The following is a 16,223-nucleotide window of genomic DNA, read 5'->3' as shown; positions in this document are numbered from 1 at the left end:
AGGCTTGCTTTCAGTGGCTGTTTGCTGTCTGCCTCCAGTGGGCCCAGCTGCCCTCAGCCTCAGGAGAGACTCCGCACCAGGTACAAAGCCTTCCAGCCTTGCTCTGGTTTGCCTCGAGAGACTGACTTCAGGCTCCAGGTTTTGGAACAAGAACTGGTGAGCTGAGGTCTTCAGTGCACTGAATGTGCTTCTGGTTTCCCTGTTAGGTGGGACTTGGAGACACCAGTGTTGAGAACATGGCATTCCAGGCTGCAGTGCTGGAGAACATCACCGCCACTCTGCAAAGCGAAGGGGACCCTGAGCGGCTCTTCCAGCTGGCCAGAGCCGTGTCATCTGTGCTAGACCAGGAGTGCCAGGGGCAGGGCTGCAGACAGCTGCTGAACATGGACGTCAGACAGAAGGTGCTCAAGATGGGCCTCTTTCATGCTGTCCGCTGGGCCCCGGGGTCTATACAGAGCCATTCAGGGTGAGGAGTGAAATTCACAGAGCTGGGAAGCCTCGGTATCTGCCAAGTTGATGCCTGTTGACATCAGCTCCCTCTCTGGTCCTTTCGCAATAAGTGACCTAAAATGATGGAAGCCTGCTTGCCCTGCTCGGCCTCATGGAGTCAAAGGCTTCTATGGCAGGGGAGAATTTAAGAGTATTGCTCCAGGCCTTCCTGTCAAAGATGACAAATCCGAGGCTAGAGGAGAAATGTGGCCTGGCCTCACTCATATAGTTAATGGTCTGGAGTTAGACCCTGAAGGTCATCTCACCTCTGCCACTTGCCATCTGTACTGTCATGGGCTGGTGAATGAACTTCTCTAAGCCTTAATTTCTCCATCTGGAAAATAGGGATAATAAATAGTATTTTTCCTCATAAGGTTAGGTCAAGCCATTTGAAATTACTGACATTCAACCAGTGTTAATCCACAGAGCGGCCATCTCACGTGTTACAAGCTGACAGGACAAACGGCTATTGCAGAGTGGACGATAACTTCCACTCCTGGTATCCGCTGTATGAATATGTGTGGGTGCAGGTGTACACACGTGCGTGCGCACACACACACACACACACACACACACACACACAGCATCACATATACCTGCTGGACATGGAGAAGAAAAGAAAGACTTCTCTCGTCCCCTGAAGGGTTGGCATGAAAGTACTTAGCATGGTACAGGACATGTGGGAAGTGATGGCTGTCATAGTAATTACTTAGAGATAAATAACTGACATTTACTGAGCACCTACTATATCCTGCCAGCCCCAAGAGCTTCAGGGATATATAATTCTCACTAAAACCCTACAAGGTAAATGGTGAGATCCCCATCTATGTTACAGAAGAGGAAATAGGGCAAGAGAATTTTAAAAGTCTGCCCAGGCCAACATTTCTAAGAAGGTGGTGAAGATGAGGTTCCGACCCAGATTGGCTCTTCCCCGTCCACCTCCTGCCCTCCTACACCTCTCACCCCTACCCTTGTTTTACATTCGCCCCTCTCTACACCCCCACACATTCCTGGTTCTCAGTCTGGGTTGCATTCACTCTGAACATTACCTATGGCAGACTTCCATTTGGATGTCCTGTGGTCCCCAAGACCACAGATTATGCAGCTTGACCCAAGGTCTCCTCATGAAATACCGGGGTCCTGACAGGAGGAAGGTATAAAATTCTAATGGAAGCACTAAGAAGAATTTAAAAAGGGCTCTGTTGATAAAAATTGGAGTTCAGCCTGAAGTGACCAGAATCTGGAGGGGGCAACTGCATGGTAGGGGTTCCCTGATGGAAGCAATGGCTGCTGAAGAATGAGGCAGTTGACCCACCAGTGGCCCAGACACCAGGAGAATAGCTTCTAGCTCTCTCTCTTCCTGCCCTCTCATCTCCCACTGAATGAGCCCACTGGCCGGAGAGGCAGAAGCCAGTAGCATCTCCACAGAAGCTGCCTCCAGGACAGTGATGAAGGAGGGAGGGAAGAACTGCAGAGGCAAACACAATTTCTCCTACCAGAACATTCTGACCAGAGTCCCCTCATATACTGGCCTATTCTCTCCTCCATCCAAGCCAGAGCCTGTTTGCACCCTAAGCTAACAGCAGACACACCGGAACTCTGCAGATCCCGGAAGGGCGGTCAGACAGGTAGGCTGAGTGAGCAGGCCGGGGGAGGGGGACGGTTCACTCAGATCTGTGCTGTGCCAAATGGTCGCCACTCGCCACATCTGGGAACTTACATCTGAATTAAACATTAAACATTAAATTGAAATAAAGTTTAAAATTCAGTTCTCCAGTTGCACTGGCCACATTTCATGGGCTCAAAAGTCACATGTGGTGAGTGGACAGTGCAGAGAGAGGGCTCTTTCGTCGCTGGGGAAAGTCCTCCCTGGCAGTGCTGAAATTATATTCTTAGTTTTTCTCTGTGGCTGCCAAGGCCAGCCCCCAGCCAGCCCTTCTTAGGGCTCTGTGGCTTAGGAAGCACGGTCCCCAGAAGCCTCTGTGCTCCTCTCCATCTTCAAAGCCAGCAGCTCAGCACCTTCAGATCCTACCCCCACTCCCTCCTCCTCTCTCCAACGCCTCCTCCCTCCCCTCCCCCAGCTTACACTCCTCTCCCTTTCCCTTCCTCCTCCAGCCTCTTCTTCACCTCTGCCTCCATCCACACATCTTCTCTGACTCTGATCATCCTACCTCCTTCTTACAAAGACCCCTGTGGCTACATTGGTCCCACTTGGTTCATCCAGATCCACTCCCATCTCAGAACCCTTAACTTAATTAAAATTCCAAAACAGGCGCCTTTAGATAGCTCAGTAGGAGGAGCATGTGACTCTTGATCTCAGGGTTATTAGTTTCAGGTTATTAGTTTCAGGGCAGAGAGTACATAAAAAACAAAACAAAACAGAAAACTCCAAAACAATTTGATAAAGTGTCTTTTGCCCTATGAGGTGACATACTGGTGTGTTTCAGGGATTAGGATGTGGACATCTTTGGGAGGCCACCACTCTACACACCACACATCCAACAAAGCAAACAGAGGTCTCTTGGCTTTGGAAAAGCTTTTGGAAAACCCCAGATGAGCCTAGTCCTTTGCCCTGACTCCAGATCTTTCTGAAATGGTTTCATCAAGCCACTGGAATTACACTTCCTCTCCCCATCTTTCTCCTTCTGCATCAAGGTCAGAGAGCATGTGCTGGGGTCACTGTCTGCGGTCTCTGCCGCCCTGGGGGACATACAGAGGATACAAAGCTTGGCCCAGGTGCTAAGAGAGGTGACCCACCCCCCTGAGGAGCTCACGCCCAAGGCCCAGGTAAGTGAGGCCTATCTGCTGTCTCAGGCCAAGTCATGCAACACATTCCCCCTCAGTGGGTAAATGACAACTCATCCCAGGTTGAAGGTCCCTCAATCACAGGGTCAGCGAGGCTTCAACCTCTTGTTTCTAAGGGTCCTGCATGGGTGGTGCCAAGGGAGGGATGATGTCCTCCTGCAGCTCCTGTATCTTATTCTGGATGTCATAGCCTGTGTACTCATACACCCACTCCCTCACCTACCAGTGGCACCTCAAAGGAGTAGCTGACTCTTATCACTGAGTGACATTTAAGTGTGTGCCCAGATGCTGCTGCTAACCTGCCCATGTTCCCCGTTTCATATGTTCCCATGTTCCCTAGTACATATCAGACTGATGTCCAGCTGCCAAGTCCTGCCTTTCTTTCTTCTACGACCCTGACTCACCAGTCACTCTGCCAGCCCACATCTTAAATTTGTGGCTCAGGCTCAGCTTCTTGGACGACTCAAACTAAATCACCATGCTCCCAGTGTTATTGTAGCTAAAGGTTAAAAAACAAGAAGCCCTAAGTCAGTAATAGGGGAGACCTTACCCTGGCTCTGTTCCACCTACTGTCAGCAGGTTGTGCCTTTCAGATTCTCCATCCTGAGGCCAGCAAGGCTGACCTTTATTTCTGGGGCCATGATGCTATTAACGTCACACTTGCCACTGACACACCCATTTGCTCATCCATCCATTCCACGTGCATACATCTATTCAGTGCCTGTGTACACCCATTCCTCCACCCTTCCATTTACTTGTCCGTGCATGAATTTACTCATTCACTCAACAAATGCTTCCTGAATGTCTAGTATATACCAGGTACTAGGCACATACTGTGCATCAAGAATATGCACTCAGCATATACTTGCTGAGTGCTGTGAAGTGTGTAAGCCTGACAATTCACAGACCGGTACCCCGGGGCACATAATACATTATATGTTAATAAAAATAACTAATAAAAAAAGTTTTAAAAAGTCACATTATAAAAAAGAATGCCTGGGGGCACCTGGGAGGCTCCGTGGGTTAAAGCCTCTGCCTTCAGCTCAGGTCAAGATCCCAGGGTCCTGGGATCAAGCCCCACATCAGGCTCTCTGCTCCACAGGAAGCCTGCTTCCTCCTCTCTCTCTGCCTGCCTCTCAGCCTGCTTGTGATCTCTGTCTGTCAAATAAATACACAAAATCTTAAAAAAAAAAAAAAAAAGGAATGCCTATAAAGCAGATCGCAATGAAAATATTTCTTTTAGTTAAAAAAAAAAAAAAATTCAGCAAGTAACACAGACATTGTCTCTGCCCTCACGGCTCTTTCAGGGCACTGGGGCAGCAAGGCTTTACACGGTTTCACAAATACAGACAGAATCACAAAACGGGAATAAGCGTCTTGTCCATCCATCCTTCCATCTATCCATCCCCCACCCGCCCATCCTGCCGCCCATCTCCTCAGTTAGCGAACGTTTACTGCAGTGGGCTAGGCGTTGTGCAGGGCACCCTGGAAAGCCTCCGAGGTGGACGAGGCTACTCTCCTGAAGGAACTTAGCACATTGTAGGGAAGGAGAACCTGACTTCAAGTCAGTGACACAGGCAGCCTGTGCAACGGGCCCAGATTTCCCCTAGTTTGTCTCCCCACCTCGCTCCCCTCTCTTGCAGCCCTTGTCCTCTGAATGGTGCAGGGGATGGTCTATCAGGCAGGGGCTCACGCTGCCTTTCCTTCTCCCTTGGGTGAAACCAGCGGGAGGCCATCTGGGCTCTGCAGCATGCCAGTGAAGCCCTGTTGGCAGTGAGTTCCAAGGTCCAGCCTGAAGACCAGAGGTGCCAGGCGGCCACCAAGGACCTGTTTCAGGCTGTGGGAAGTGTGCTGGAAGCCTCCCTGAGCTTCCAGGGACCAGAAGAGCCTGCAGAGGCCAAGGGCAGCCAGGTAGGTGTCTCAGCCCAGAGGCGGATGACACGCCCACATGCTACCCAGCTACTATATGCGCAGCTCACACCAGCCTTTCTAGATGGATCTTTCTCCTCATCTTGCAGATAAGGAAACTGAGGCTCAGAGGTTAAAGTCCTCTCTGGGGAGCTGGAAGAAAATTTACAGAGACCAGAGCTTCTGGAAGGCAGAGCAAAGGCTCTGGAGTGAGGCAGCCTAACTTCTCATCCTGCCTCCATCGCTTTCAAACCTTGAGACTTGGGCAGGGTACATAACTTCCCTCCTTCTCACCCCTTATCTGTAAATTGAGGCATTCCACCTCATCCCAGATAAACTGCCAACTGGAGAGATCACATGCCTAGCCCACAGAGAATGTTTTTAGAAGAGAGGCAGTCCGTAGAGTGAGAACAGATGAGGCACGGTCTCGTGCAGCCCCAGCACTCCTCACGGGGTGCAGTGGGGGGAGGGCCTCCTAGGACGGCATCATGATGGAGCAGGACAACCTTTTCTTGCTGCTCCGGAGTCCTTTAGCATGTGGGGAACACACACACACAGTCACACTCACACCCTTAAACCCATGCACTCACACATATCCACAGACACTAACACATTCACTCACACTCATACACTCTTACAAGCTTTCACTTATACTCCCACACGTGCCCTGAAGCACACAGTCTTGCACACACTCACAGAGATGCACGTTTATCTCATATCTTCACAATGGCCACACAGCCACACACACTCACACGAACAGACTCACATATGTGAGTCACATACAAAAAGCACATACACTCATTTATGTTCGAACACTTATACTCACACGCACCCTCAAACCCACATCACATTCAGACACACAATCACACACTTAAAACATGCAGATACTCACGGACACACGATTCCTTATTTTCACAGGTCCCCCTCAAACACGCACATACTCACATTCACTCAATCACACACACACAATCTATGCGGACATCCGGCCCTTCTCAGACACTCACACCAGCCTTGGCTGTGGCAAGGCTGGCAGCCTCATCTGGGGTCTGGGTGTAGTGAGGAGCAGTCTGCGTGACCCTTGAAATGGCTCTGCCTGTGGTTTTTTATCTGCCACAAATAAGACCTGGGTTGTGGCTGGCTGTCAGGGCCAGAGAAAGCACCACAGAGGCACACAGCGGGATAGCTCAGCACAGACTCGGGAGCCAGAGGCCTGGTTGCCTGTGAGTCCTGGAACTTGCCTTTATCAACATGTGACCTCCGCAAGTCACTTAAACTTTGTGTGCCTTTGTTTTCCCATCTGCCAAATAGGTATAGAGATCGCACTCACCTCCCAGAGTTGTTCTGAGGATGAAAAGGGATTCACATTCCAAAAGGGGTTGGAACCTTCATAAATGCTTATTTTTCACTCCCCACTGAGTCTGGTACTCAGTAAACAGCCGTGCTGTCCCTTCCTCTCTCCTCTGCCCTGTCCCCGTCTCTGCTGAAGGTCCCACACTAACATGGTGACAGTAAACAAAGGTGGCATACAGAGACAGGTCTCCAGCAGTATCCCCTGCTTTCTTTTCCAGATGGCCTCCATTCCCCAGCTGCTCAGAGTTGTGGAGCATGTGCAGGATGCCCTCCTTCTGGGGACACTGCCTGGGGACCTCCCAATCACTCTGGCCAACCCCTCTATCTCCATATACACAAAGAGGTAACCAGCTGCACTGAGGTCCTCAAGAAAGCTTGTCCCCTGACCTGGCTCGGTCCACACCCACATCCCAAGACGTTGTGATGAGCAGAGCCCAGAAGACCAGCCTTGGAAGTGGGAGATGTGAGGGGAGCTGGAAGTGGGAGGGCTTTTCACTGAGAGAAGGTCTGGGTGTTTGCACAGCGTAGGAAGGGAGCTGGTGAGTGCCAAGTCCCATCTTGGAGCCACCCACAAGTCCTGAAAGATGGGTCATGTTGGAGCCATGCAGGGAGGGAGGCCGAATGAAGGAGGCCTGCCCATTTTTAACTACGTTCCCAGTGCGCCTGGAAAACCCATTGTTCCACAGAGCTGTGGGGATTCAGGATGCTCTGGCCTTGGCAATCCTTTACAGAGCGCCTGTCTCTCACTATGCCCTCCAGAACCTGAGGATACCCCCACCCGCATGCCTCCACCTGATAAGCAGGGGCAGGCACTCCTGGGACCCCTGCAGTGAGCACCCTTCTATGATTCCTTGTGCCAGGATTACCCTGTTGGGGGCCAGGGACAGTTCCCCAAAGCAGCATTCTTATCAGAGCTAGGGTCTGAGATAGCTCCCCAACCTAATCAGATGTACAATAGCAAAGGCCAGAGAAGATGGGCCTAGAAGCCCATGACATCAGAATCAAGTAGGTAGAGGGGATAAGCCTGGAGAAATGTCCACATCAAAGCTCATTTATTCATCCAACAAAGTATGTGCTGACCACATTACACGCCAGGAGCTCTTCTGGGCATTGGGGGCGCAGCAGTAAACAAAGCTAGCTAACGCCCTGCCCTTGTAGAGCCTCCAACCCGGTGCTGGGGGCGTCAGCTGCCTCTCCTGTGGCTCCTACTGATGCAAACACGCAGAACCATCTAAGGGGACTGAAACAGAGCCACCTACTCCGATAGCAATGCCAGGGTTCCCTGCAGTGCAGGAGATTTTCCTCTGACACTGGCTTTCTTTTCTCCCTCGGCACCTCTATTCTCACCCTGTGGCCAGAATACAGCCCAGGAGTTGGCGAGGCTCCTCTGTGCACACTGCAGCTGCCAGCTCTGCAACCTTTATCCTGCCTGCTGCCTCCTATTTTGGCTCCATGGAGGACAGCCCAGAGCCTGTGGACATCAGGGTAACAACAGCAATAACCTCTTTGGGAGCAGCCCTCTACAGCTAATATGGCACTTTCACAAGAGTTTGCTCAGTTTTGTTAACAACCCTGTCGGTTCCGTAGTATTACTATACCCATTTTAGAGATGAGGTTCAGTGACTCACCCAAGGCCACAAGCGAAGTGACAGAGCTGGGATGCAGATTCAGGCCTTCTGATACCCAAGTCCATCCTTCTTCCACCGCATTGTGGAATTTCTCCAGCAGCCTTGGTTCAATTAGTTACTGGAAATAAAGCTCTTCAGACTTCATTCCATAAGCAGGAAATGGAAAACCCAGTGCTCCTTTCGCTCCCAAGTGAGGGCACATCTGACTGTGATCCTTGAACCCCAGAGAAGGCAGACAAGTATCTCTCTCCTAGAAAATCGTTGCCTTTGTCAAGAAGAAAGGGTTGGAGAGCTTCATGGTCCATTGGCTGCAAAGCTCTATAGGTCTGAGTGGGTCCTCAGCCCTGAAGGGCAGACACACACCAGGAAGGCCAGACACAGCTAACAGCAGTGTCCCTCACTCACCCCATTGGGTCACTTGTCTGTTCTATCTTAGGAAACCTTATCATTCACATAAGGACGCATTCACCTTCCAGCCCTTGGGGGCCTTGGCCAGCACTCCTTGTTCTTGGTTTCAGGTGATGAGTTTCCCAAAGAGCCCCTTCCTGGCCCAGAGTCGCTTTGATGTCAGTGGAACTGTTGGTGGCCTCTGCCTGACCAGCCCTAGTGGACATCTCATAGCCATGAAGAATCTGTCGGAGAATATCGAGGTAGAAGTTGGGGGTGCTGTCAGAAGTCCATGTGACTTCTGTTTTCTTCTTCAACTTGGTTGGGACCAGAAGTTGAATGGTCATTACGCTATGTGACACACTATATTTTAACTTAAAACTATAAATGTATATCATTGTCAATCTTTGGGTGTACGATCGAAATGTTTCTTTAAATCTGTTGATTGGAATTTTAATCATCTTCATTATATAAACCATCCTTAAAAGGCAGCCTCTAAAATGCCAGATTTTCTTTAAAATGAAGCAAAAACGTAAGCAACCCATGGTGCAACAGGAGTTCAGATTCTTTTGAGATTTTAGTGAGTTTTTTAATCTTCCAGTTTCCTCACCAGTGACCACTAACAAGGTTTAGGGATTCATCTTTCCTATGTCTTCTCAAAGCATTCGACTTAAGTTCTTATGCAAATAATTCTTTTCACACTACTAATCTGCCACTCTCTGTCACTCCGTGAAATGTATCTAAAATGGACCTTTACAAGCACAAGTACAATGAACATAAGCAGCTTTGGGATCAAACGTAAGTGTTGGTTGGTGAGCACACACCTCGGCTGGCAGGGGAGAGCTACCATGGGCTGGATTCTCTGGAAGCAGGTACTGAGGAAGAGCTTGGGGTGCTAGATGTTTGCTTAGAAACAGTAAACAGCGGGGGGGGGGGGGTGCGGGGCGGGGAAAGACAGCAGAACTGGGCAGAAGAGGTCAGATTGCAATCCAGACCTCACAAAGACGCAGTCAAGCCAGAGGGAAGCGCTGTAGTAACTATTAGCTATCGGGCCTGTATTAATCAGCCTTTTATTTTTTTGTAACTTTTGATATTCTGATATCTTAAAAATCTTGCTGCTAAGAAAGAAACTGGCCCCTACTGAGGCCAGCCATCCTTTCAGATAGCAAAGGGCTTTGCCAGGGCACGCCTTTCATATGCAGACTAACCAATCCCAAGTCCATACCCTCAACCAGCCCCTTTATCTGACTCTCACACACCAACGCAACATTTCCTATCCTAAACCATCCTGAGTCCATGTTCCAAGTGACCAGAGACCATCCCTATAGTCCCAACACTGCCAAAATTATTCAAATGGGTTTACTCTGCCTGCCTGCTTTTTCCCGTGGAGAACCCAGTAACAGCCCTGACCTGAGCGTTCCCCTGGGCCTGCTCCTGCCCCCTAACCAGGTATTTCTCCTCTGGCCCTGCATGGCATTGTGGTCTCCTCCTCTCAGGAAACGTAAGTAATAAATTCTTCTTTCAGTGGCATTGGCCCCTCCATGTCATCACTCAGACATCTCCATAAATTTAAATCCCACAGGTACAAATGAGAAAAGTGTCCCAAAGCAGGTCAGTGTGTCAGAGCCTTGTACCTTCTTCTTGACCACTGGATACAGGTGGCCCCAGGGAGGGTGTGCCTCAGACAAGCTAGGTCTCTGCTGCCAGGACTGACTCTTAAGGAACTGCCAGCTGGAGCCTGTCTGTTGGCCACACTCCCTGTGACTGTGTAGCAGGTCCCTCCTGGAAGGCGAAGTAGGGTGGACCGTGCCCATGTCTAACACAGAAGGCCACCAGGAGTAAACAGTGCACGGTAGGCATCAATCAGTCTATTTTAAAAAGGGAACACAGAGCATCAGTTAATCTGGAAAGCTAATTAAATAGAGAGTGGTTAGGAGAACTTCTAATCTGCGAGTAAAAGCAGAATAGTAACAGCTGCTAATTTTTTAGTCTTACTGTGTATCTGGCACTTGGCTAAGTATTTTGTATGTGATACCATTTTTAATACCGTCAATGAATGTATGTGTTCTTTTCATGACAAGGAAACTGAGGCTCACAGGGGCTTGTTAATTGGCCAGATGTCCCAGGGCCCACATAGGACAGAGCTGAGATCCCAAAAGAGCTCTCTGCCTCTGGGGCCTGTGCTTCTAACGAACACTTTACCTTGCTTGGACACTGTCATCAACATGACCACTAGTTCACAAAGCACCTTTGAGCAAATTAGAAGTCTCCCCTCTTTCTGTGCAGATGCAGCCCCAAACCATGGTACATAGCGTGGTAGGTTAATAACAGCACCTCCAAGGATGTCCATATTCTCATCCCTGAGCCCATGGATTTACCACCTGACATGGCCAAATGGACTCTGCAGGTGTGATTAAGGATCTTGAGATAGATGATCCTGGATGACCTAGGCAGGCCCAATGTCATCATGGGTGCTCACAAGAGACAGACAGAGGAAGAGTTAACTACGGATGAGAAAAGGCTGATTTGATGACAAAAGCAAGAGGTTGGGTGATGTGAGGAGGGGCCATGAGCCAAAGGACATGGGCCCCTCCAGAAACTGGAAAAGGCAAGGAAGGGATTCTTCCCTAGAACATCCAGACAGCATAAGCCTGCCAACATCAGCCCCTGTGAAACTGATTTTGGACTTCCGCCTCCAGAACTGTAAGATAGCAAATCAGTGGTGTTGTAAGCCACCAAGTTTGTGGTCATTACTTAAGCAGCCCCGGGAAACTGACAGAATGAGCACAGCACAGAGTGGATCTCAGTTCCCCAGGTGCTCCCCCTGCCCTGCTCTGTCCAGCAGCCCTGAAGATCACTGGCATTCTCAGCCCCGCACACCCCTGATTTGACAGTTTTTGATAACAGATCCTGCTGCCAAGGCTTTCGGAAGGACATGGTGAGCCAACTGTGTTAAACCTGACCAGTCCTGAAGCTTTGTGGGTGAACCTGACTTCAGATGGGGCAGCTTTGGGGATCCAACTGCACTGGAGACCTGATATCCCACTCATACTCAGCCTGGGCTATGGCTACCACCCCAATGAGACCAGCTATGACGCCAGAGCTCAACTTCCACCAGTGGCTACTGCAGGTATTCCAACAACTGGGCCAGCTTCTTGAGCTTCCTGGGGGATGGGGAGAGGGTGACCAACTTAAAACGTGAGAATCAGAAACTATAGAGAAAAAGCAAAATGATTTGTTATATTCAGTGCAGATATTTTTGATGTTATTATTACTGCTACTATTGTTGTCATTATGATTTTTTTGGGCAACATTAAGTGAGCACATACTACATGCCCTGAAGAAACTGACAAGCACTTATAGAACCAACCTCATAATCCTCATTACAGTCCTTGGGATAGGCACTATGGACATTTCCTCTTGCCAGATAAGAAAAGAGAGGTTAAGTAACCAATACAAACTCACACAGCCAAGAAGAGGCAGAGTGAGTATTTGAGCCCTCATCTATCTGACTTGGCAAGTGTGCTCTGCACACTGACCTGGAAGTGCCTCCGCTCCTCTGCTCCCAAGTCTTGGTGGGGAGAGGGATTTCCTAGGACATCAGAGAGACCGTCAAGATCAGCTTCCCTTCCAGCTCACCTTTGTTCCTCTCTTCCATGCCATTAGCCCCAGTCACTATGAGGCTTCAGGTTGACCTGGATCCCTCTTTTTTGCAGATGGGCAGTCCACGTGGATCCTGAACCCAGAGGACCTGCATTTTGGAGAAGGTGTCTACTATCTGACCGTTGTCCCAGAGTCTGACCTGGAGCTGACCACTGGCAGGGACCTCACAGTTGGCATTACCACCTTCCTGTCCCACTGTGTGTTCTGGGATGAGGTCCATGGGACTTGGGACAACTCTGGGTGCCAGGTAAGGAAAGGACACAAAGGAGAAGATAGAGCAGCTTTTTTGGGTATGTCCAGCTCATATAGGGTCCCCTTTCACTGGCTCTGGTGGCCATTTTGCACCCCTCCAGCAATGTCTTTGTCTACGCTATTCCCTGTGCCCAGAATGCCCCTCCTCCGCAATCTAGTTAACTCCAACTTCAGATCCTGCCACAAGTGTCACTTCCTTGAGGAAAGTGTTACCCTGGCTAAGTCAGATTTCCCACTATAAGCTCTCCTGGTACAAACATCCACTCCTCCATAGCACTAAACACAGCACTATTCATTTCATATCTACTTAGGAGGCCACTGAGATCATGTCTGTTCCCTCAGTGAACTGGGAACCCCACAACTCAGGAACAGTGTGCTTGCCATTGGGAACAAATGACCATTAAACAAATGGAAAAATAACTGGGAATCCCTGCTGACTCTGGGCTTCTGGGGAGCCAGGGTGTCCTCTCCAGGGAACCGAACTCAGAGCTGAGCCCTTTATTCTATGCCAGGTGCTGTGTTCTATGCTTTACTTGCATTACCTCATGAGATCTCCACAATAATCTCTAAGATGGTATAGGTTCTACATTCTACAGGTGGTAAAACAAAGGCTCAGGAAAGTCAACACATTTACCCCAAATCCCTTGCCCAGCAGGTGGGAGAGTTGGGACTCAAACCCAAGTCTGTCTGTCTCCAGAGCTCTAGGCACTGTCTCACCAAGTCCCAGGATAGCATATGGCCCTATCAACTGCGATCAGATTACTATCTCAGGTCAGCTCAGCTCAGCTCTACCCATGACATGTCCAGACATTGGTTTAGAGGCCATCAGAGACCATCTCTGGGGCATTATTGTTCCTCTTCCCCCTTCCATGACCCTCAAATGCTGTTCTCTCCCCCGGGGACAACATACCCTGCCCAGAAAACTCCTATTCACCCTTTGATCGCCCACTCTGATGCCACCTACTCAGAGTCTCCAGACATCAGGGGTCTCCCTCTGCTGGACTTCCACAGCACTTCACACTGTCCCCAAGAACAGTAAGCTCTGCATCTAGCTGAAATTTATCACACATCTGTCTCCATCTACTAGATCATAAATACCTTCTTCCATTTATTCAAAAAATATTCACATGTGCGAGGCAGTAGCAATACAATGGTTAGAAAAATCAGTGAGCTTTCAGTCTGGCAGGGAGCATAGCCAAGAAGCAAATGGCATACAGGATCAAATGACAATGATCACAAGTCGTGTAAGAAGCCAGGCCCCAGGGGCAACTGGGTGGCTCAGTGGGTTAAGCTGCTGCCTTTGGCTCAGGTCATGATCTCAGGGTCCTGGGATCGAGTCCTGCATCGGGCTCTCTACTCAGCAGGGAGCCTGCTTCCCTCTCTCTCTCTGCCTGCCTCTCTGTCTACTTGTGATTTCTGTCAAATAAATAAATAAAATCTTTTAAAAAAAAAAGTGCTTTAAAAATTAAAAAAAAAAAAAAAAAAGAAGCCAGGCCCCAGGAGAGCTACAAAAGGGGACTCGAACCAAGCTCCTTTGGGGTTTGATTCTGCCACAGCTTCAGCTTCCTTGTCAACTCCTGCCCTGGCTTCTGTCCACCACTCAGAGCTCCCCAAGTGCCTATTAGTGCATTGGGCGCTTGGATGGCTCAGTGGGTTAAGCCTCTGCCTTCAGCTCAGGTCATGATTTCAGGGTCCTGGGATTAAGTCCCGCATCCGGCTCTCTGCTCGGCAGGGAGCCTGCTTCCTCCTCTCTCTCTCTCTCTCTCTCTCTGCCTGCCTCTCTGCCTACTTCTGATCTCTCTGTGTCAAATAAATTAAAAATTAAAAAAAAATAAAAATTAAAAAAATATTGTTAAAAAAACAAAAAAGACATGGGTGCCTTAACATGTCCAAGAGACAGCATGTTCCCCACACTTGCAATAGAGGCCTTTGTACCTCATTAACAAGACACTGGATGTGCTGCAACCTTCCAGAGCCTTCACTCCCAGCAGCTGTCTGACGCCCAAGCTGCTGGCCTGGGATGTCCTACAAGGCTGTCCTCGGAGACCTGATGTTCAGAAAGGGGGGATGGTTCAGCAGCTGGGGCATGGGCTCTGCCATCAGACAGACTGGGTCTAATCGCATTTCATCAATATCAGCCAGATGACCTTGAGTAAGTCACTGGACCTCTCTCAGCATTCCCATCTGAAAATGGGGATAAAGGGTGGCTACCACTTACAGTTGGGGCAGGGACTAGATGAGACAGGCAGAGAAAGTAGTTAGTGTGGTGCCTGGCCCACAGTTAAGTGCTCAGCATAAAGTGATTGCTATGTTGAACAATCTGAACATAGAGAAGACAAAACTACATATAAAATGGAAATCAGGGAAATAATGAATGTGGGATTTGGGTGGTGGCTAGGAGGGGGAGGACGGACTGAAGGAGGACCATTTAGCCAGGTGTAAGTTATTGGAACGTTTCTAGCTTTTGAATAGATAGGGGGTTTTCAGGTCCTTATTATGTTATTGAAATATACACCTACTAATACTAGCATACATGAATATGGGAGCATGTCAAAGACCAAAAGTTATATGAATCCAACAATATGTATTTGATGCTCATTATACAGACAAAGACACGGATATGGATACAGATATAGATATAGATATATAAAGATCACTGAGGAACCATAAATAAGTAAATGGGATCATCAAGTTTGGGTGGAAAAGCAGCACCAAATTCTCTAAACGGCCGAAGAAAGCTCCAAATCTATCGTCTATAGGACCTTCTCAGAGGGTAAAGGCAGAATTACTGCTTATATATTTTCTCAAAGATACTAAAGGTACCATTACTGTCACAAGAGAATGAGCAGATTAATTCCCAGTGTTCGAGAGACTCTCATGCTGGAAGGGTTGGGAAAGCCCAGAGGCAAACATGTGGGCATAAAATGCCTGGTCCCTGAGTTCACAGCACTGACTTGGGTTTCTTCTCTGAAACCAGCTGGCCCCCTGCAGGTGTGCCAGGTGTTCCCATAAGCCCCATAATTGCTGACCAGGAATGGGAAATGGAAAAACAATGAAGCAAATAAGGAAATAAAATCTATCAATAAATAGTTGGGCATCTGTAGTGCAAAATTTAAAGAGGGTTTCATTCTTGGGGTCACCTAGGACCTCGCCCTAGACACAGCTGGGTGGTATGTGCTGGGATGGGCACATCCCCAGGGCCCCCTGACTCCCCATCTTGTGCAGACGGGTGCAGCCTGAGGACAGCTAGAGTGGTACTGCTCAAAGAATGAGCCTAGGATAGGGGCCCCTGGTGTGTAGACCTAAGGGGTGAAATTTAGAGAATGCTTTCTTAGTGCTGAGACACCGGCTTAGGATTTAAACATCTGTCTTTCCCATTTCTTTACATGATTCCCCCAGCCTCAGTTTTTTGTGGTTTTTTTTTTTTTTTTGTGAGATGACCAATCATCCTAGTGTGGCTGACACTGGGGGCGTCTTAGGACACAGGACTTTCATGTTTAGAAGAAGGAAAATCCCTGGGGAACTGAGATGATCTGATTACCCCAGATTTCCTCTCAGCACCCAGCATGTTGCCTGACCTAGAATTAGCACTTGACATGTATATCTGTCCAGTGAGTAAGCATCAGGCAGAGAATATACTGGAGTGATACGTATCAAAGTTGTGATAATGGCTGCTCATGGAGAGTGGGCAAAGGGAACTTCAACTTCACCCATATTAGTTCTTTAAAAGGGTAGAGAAGA

The 16,223-nt window shown here is 48.9% G+C and overlaps 1 protein-coding gene and 1 long non-coding RNA gene across 21 annotated transcripts in view; one reads left to right on the top strand and one right to left on the bottom strand.

The window, feature by feature from the left end:
- The window catches only part of LOC116579456, a 127,215-nt gene that overhangs the window by 50,705 nt on the left and 60,287 nt on the right, over positions 1 to 16,223 (bottom strand). For 2 of the 20 annotated variants that reach the window (XR_004281271.1, XR_004281266.1), the window contains exon 9: positions 756 to 823. The exons of the other annotated variants lie outside the window; for them this stretch is intronic. This is a non-coding gene — a long non-coding RNA (uncharacterized LOC116579456). The remainder of the gene's footprint in view (positions 1 to 755; positions 824 to 16,223) is intronic. 20 annotated transcript variants of the gene reach the window in all.
- The window catches only part of PKD1L2 (polycystin 1 like 2), a 91,273-nt gene that overhangs the window by 38,213 nt on the left and 36,837 nt on the right, over positions 1 to 16,223 (top strand). The window contains 8 exon segments of the mRNA XM_032324872.1: positions 207 to 401; positions 3,145 to 3,276; positions 5,020 to 5,205; positions 6,771 to 6,895; positions 7,911 to 8,037; positions 8,699 to 8,830; positions 11,475 to 11,697; positions 12,284 to 12,477. Of these exon segments, the coding sequence (XP_032180763.1) occupies positions 207 to 401; positions 3,145 to 3,276; positions 5,020 to 5,205; positions 6,771 to 6,895; positions 7,911 to 8,037; positions 8,699 to 8,830; positions 11,475 to 11,697; positions 12,284 to 12,477 (1,314 nt within the window).

This window comes from Mustela erminea, chromosome 19, assembly GCF_009829155.1.
Source record: "Mustela erminea isolate mMusErm1 chromosome 19, mMusErm1.Pri, whole genome shotgun sequence".
In the NCBI taxonomy this organism is placed as follows: domain Eukaryota; kingdom Metazoa; phylum Chordata; class Mammalia; order Carnivora; family Mustelidae; genus Mustela; species Mustela erminea.
The sequence above is the reverse complement of the archived record's forward strand: the minus strand, read 5'-3'. Positions and strand labels throughout refer to the sequence as shown.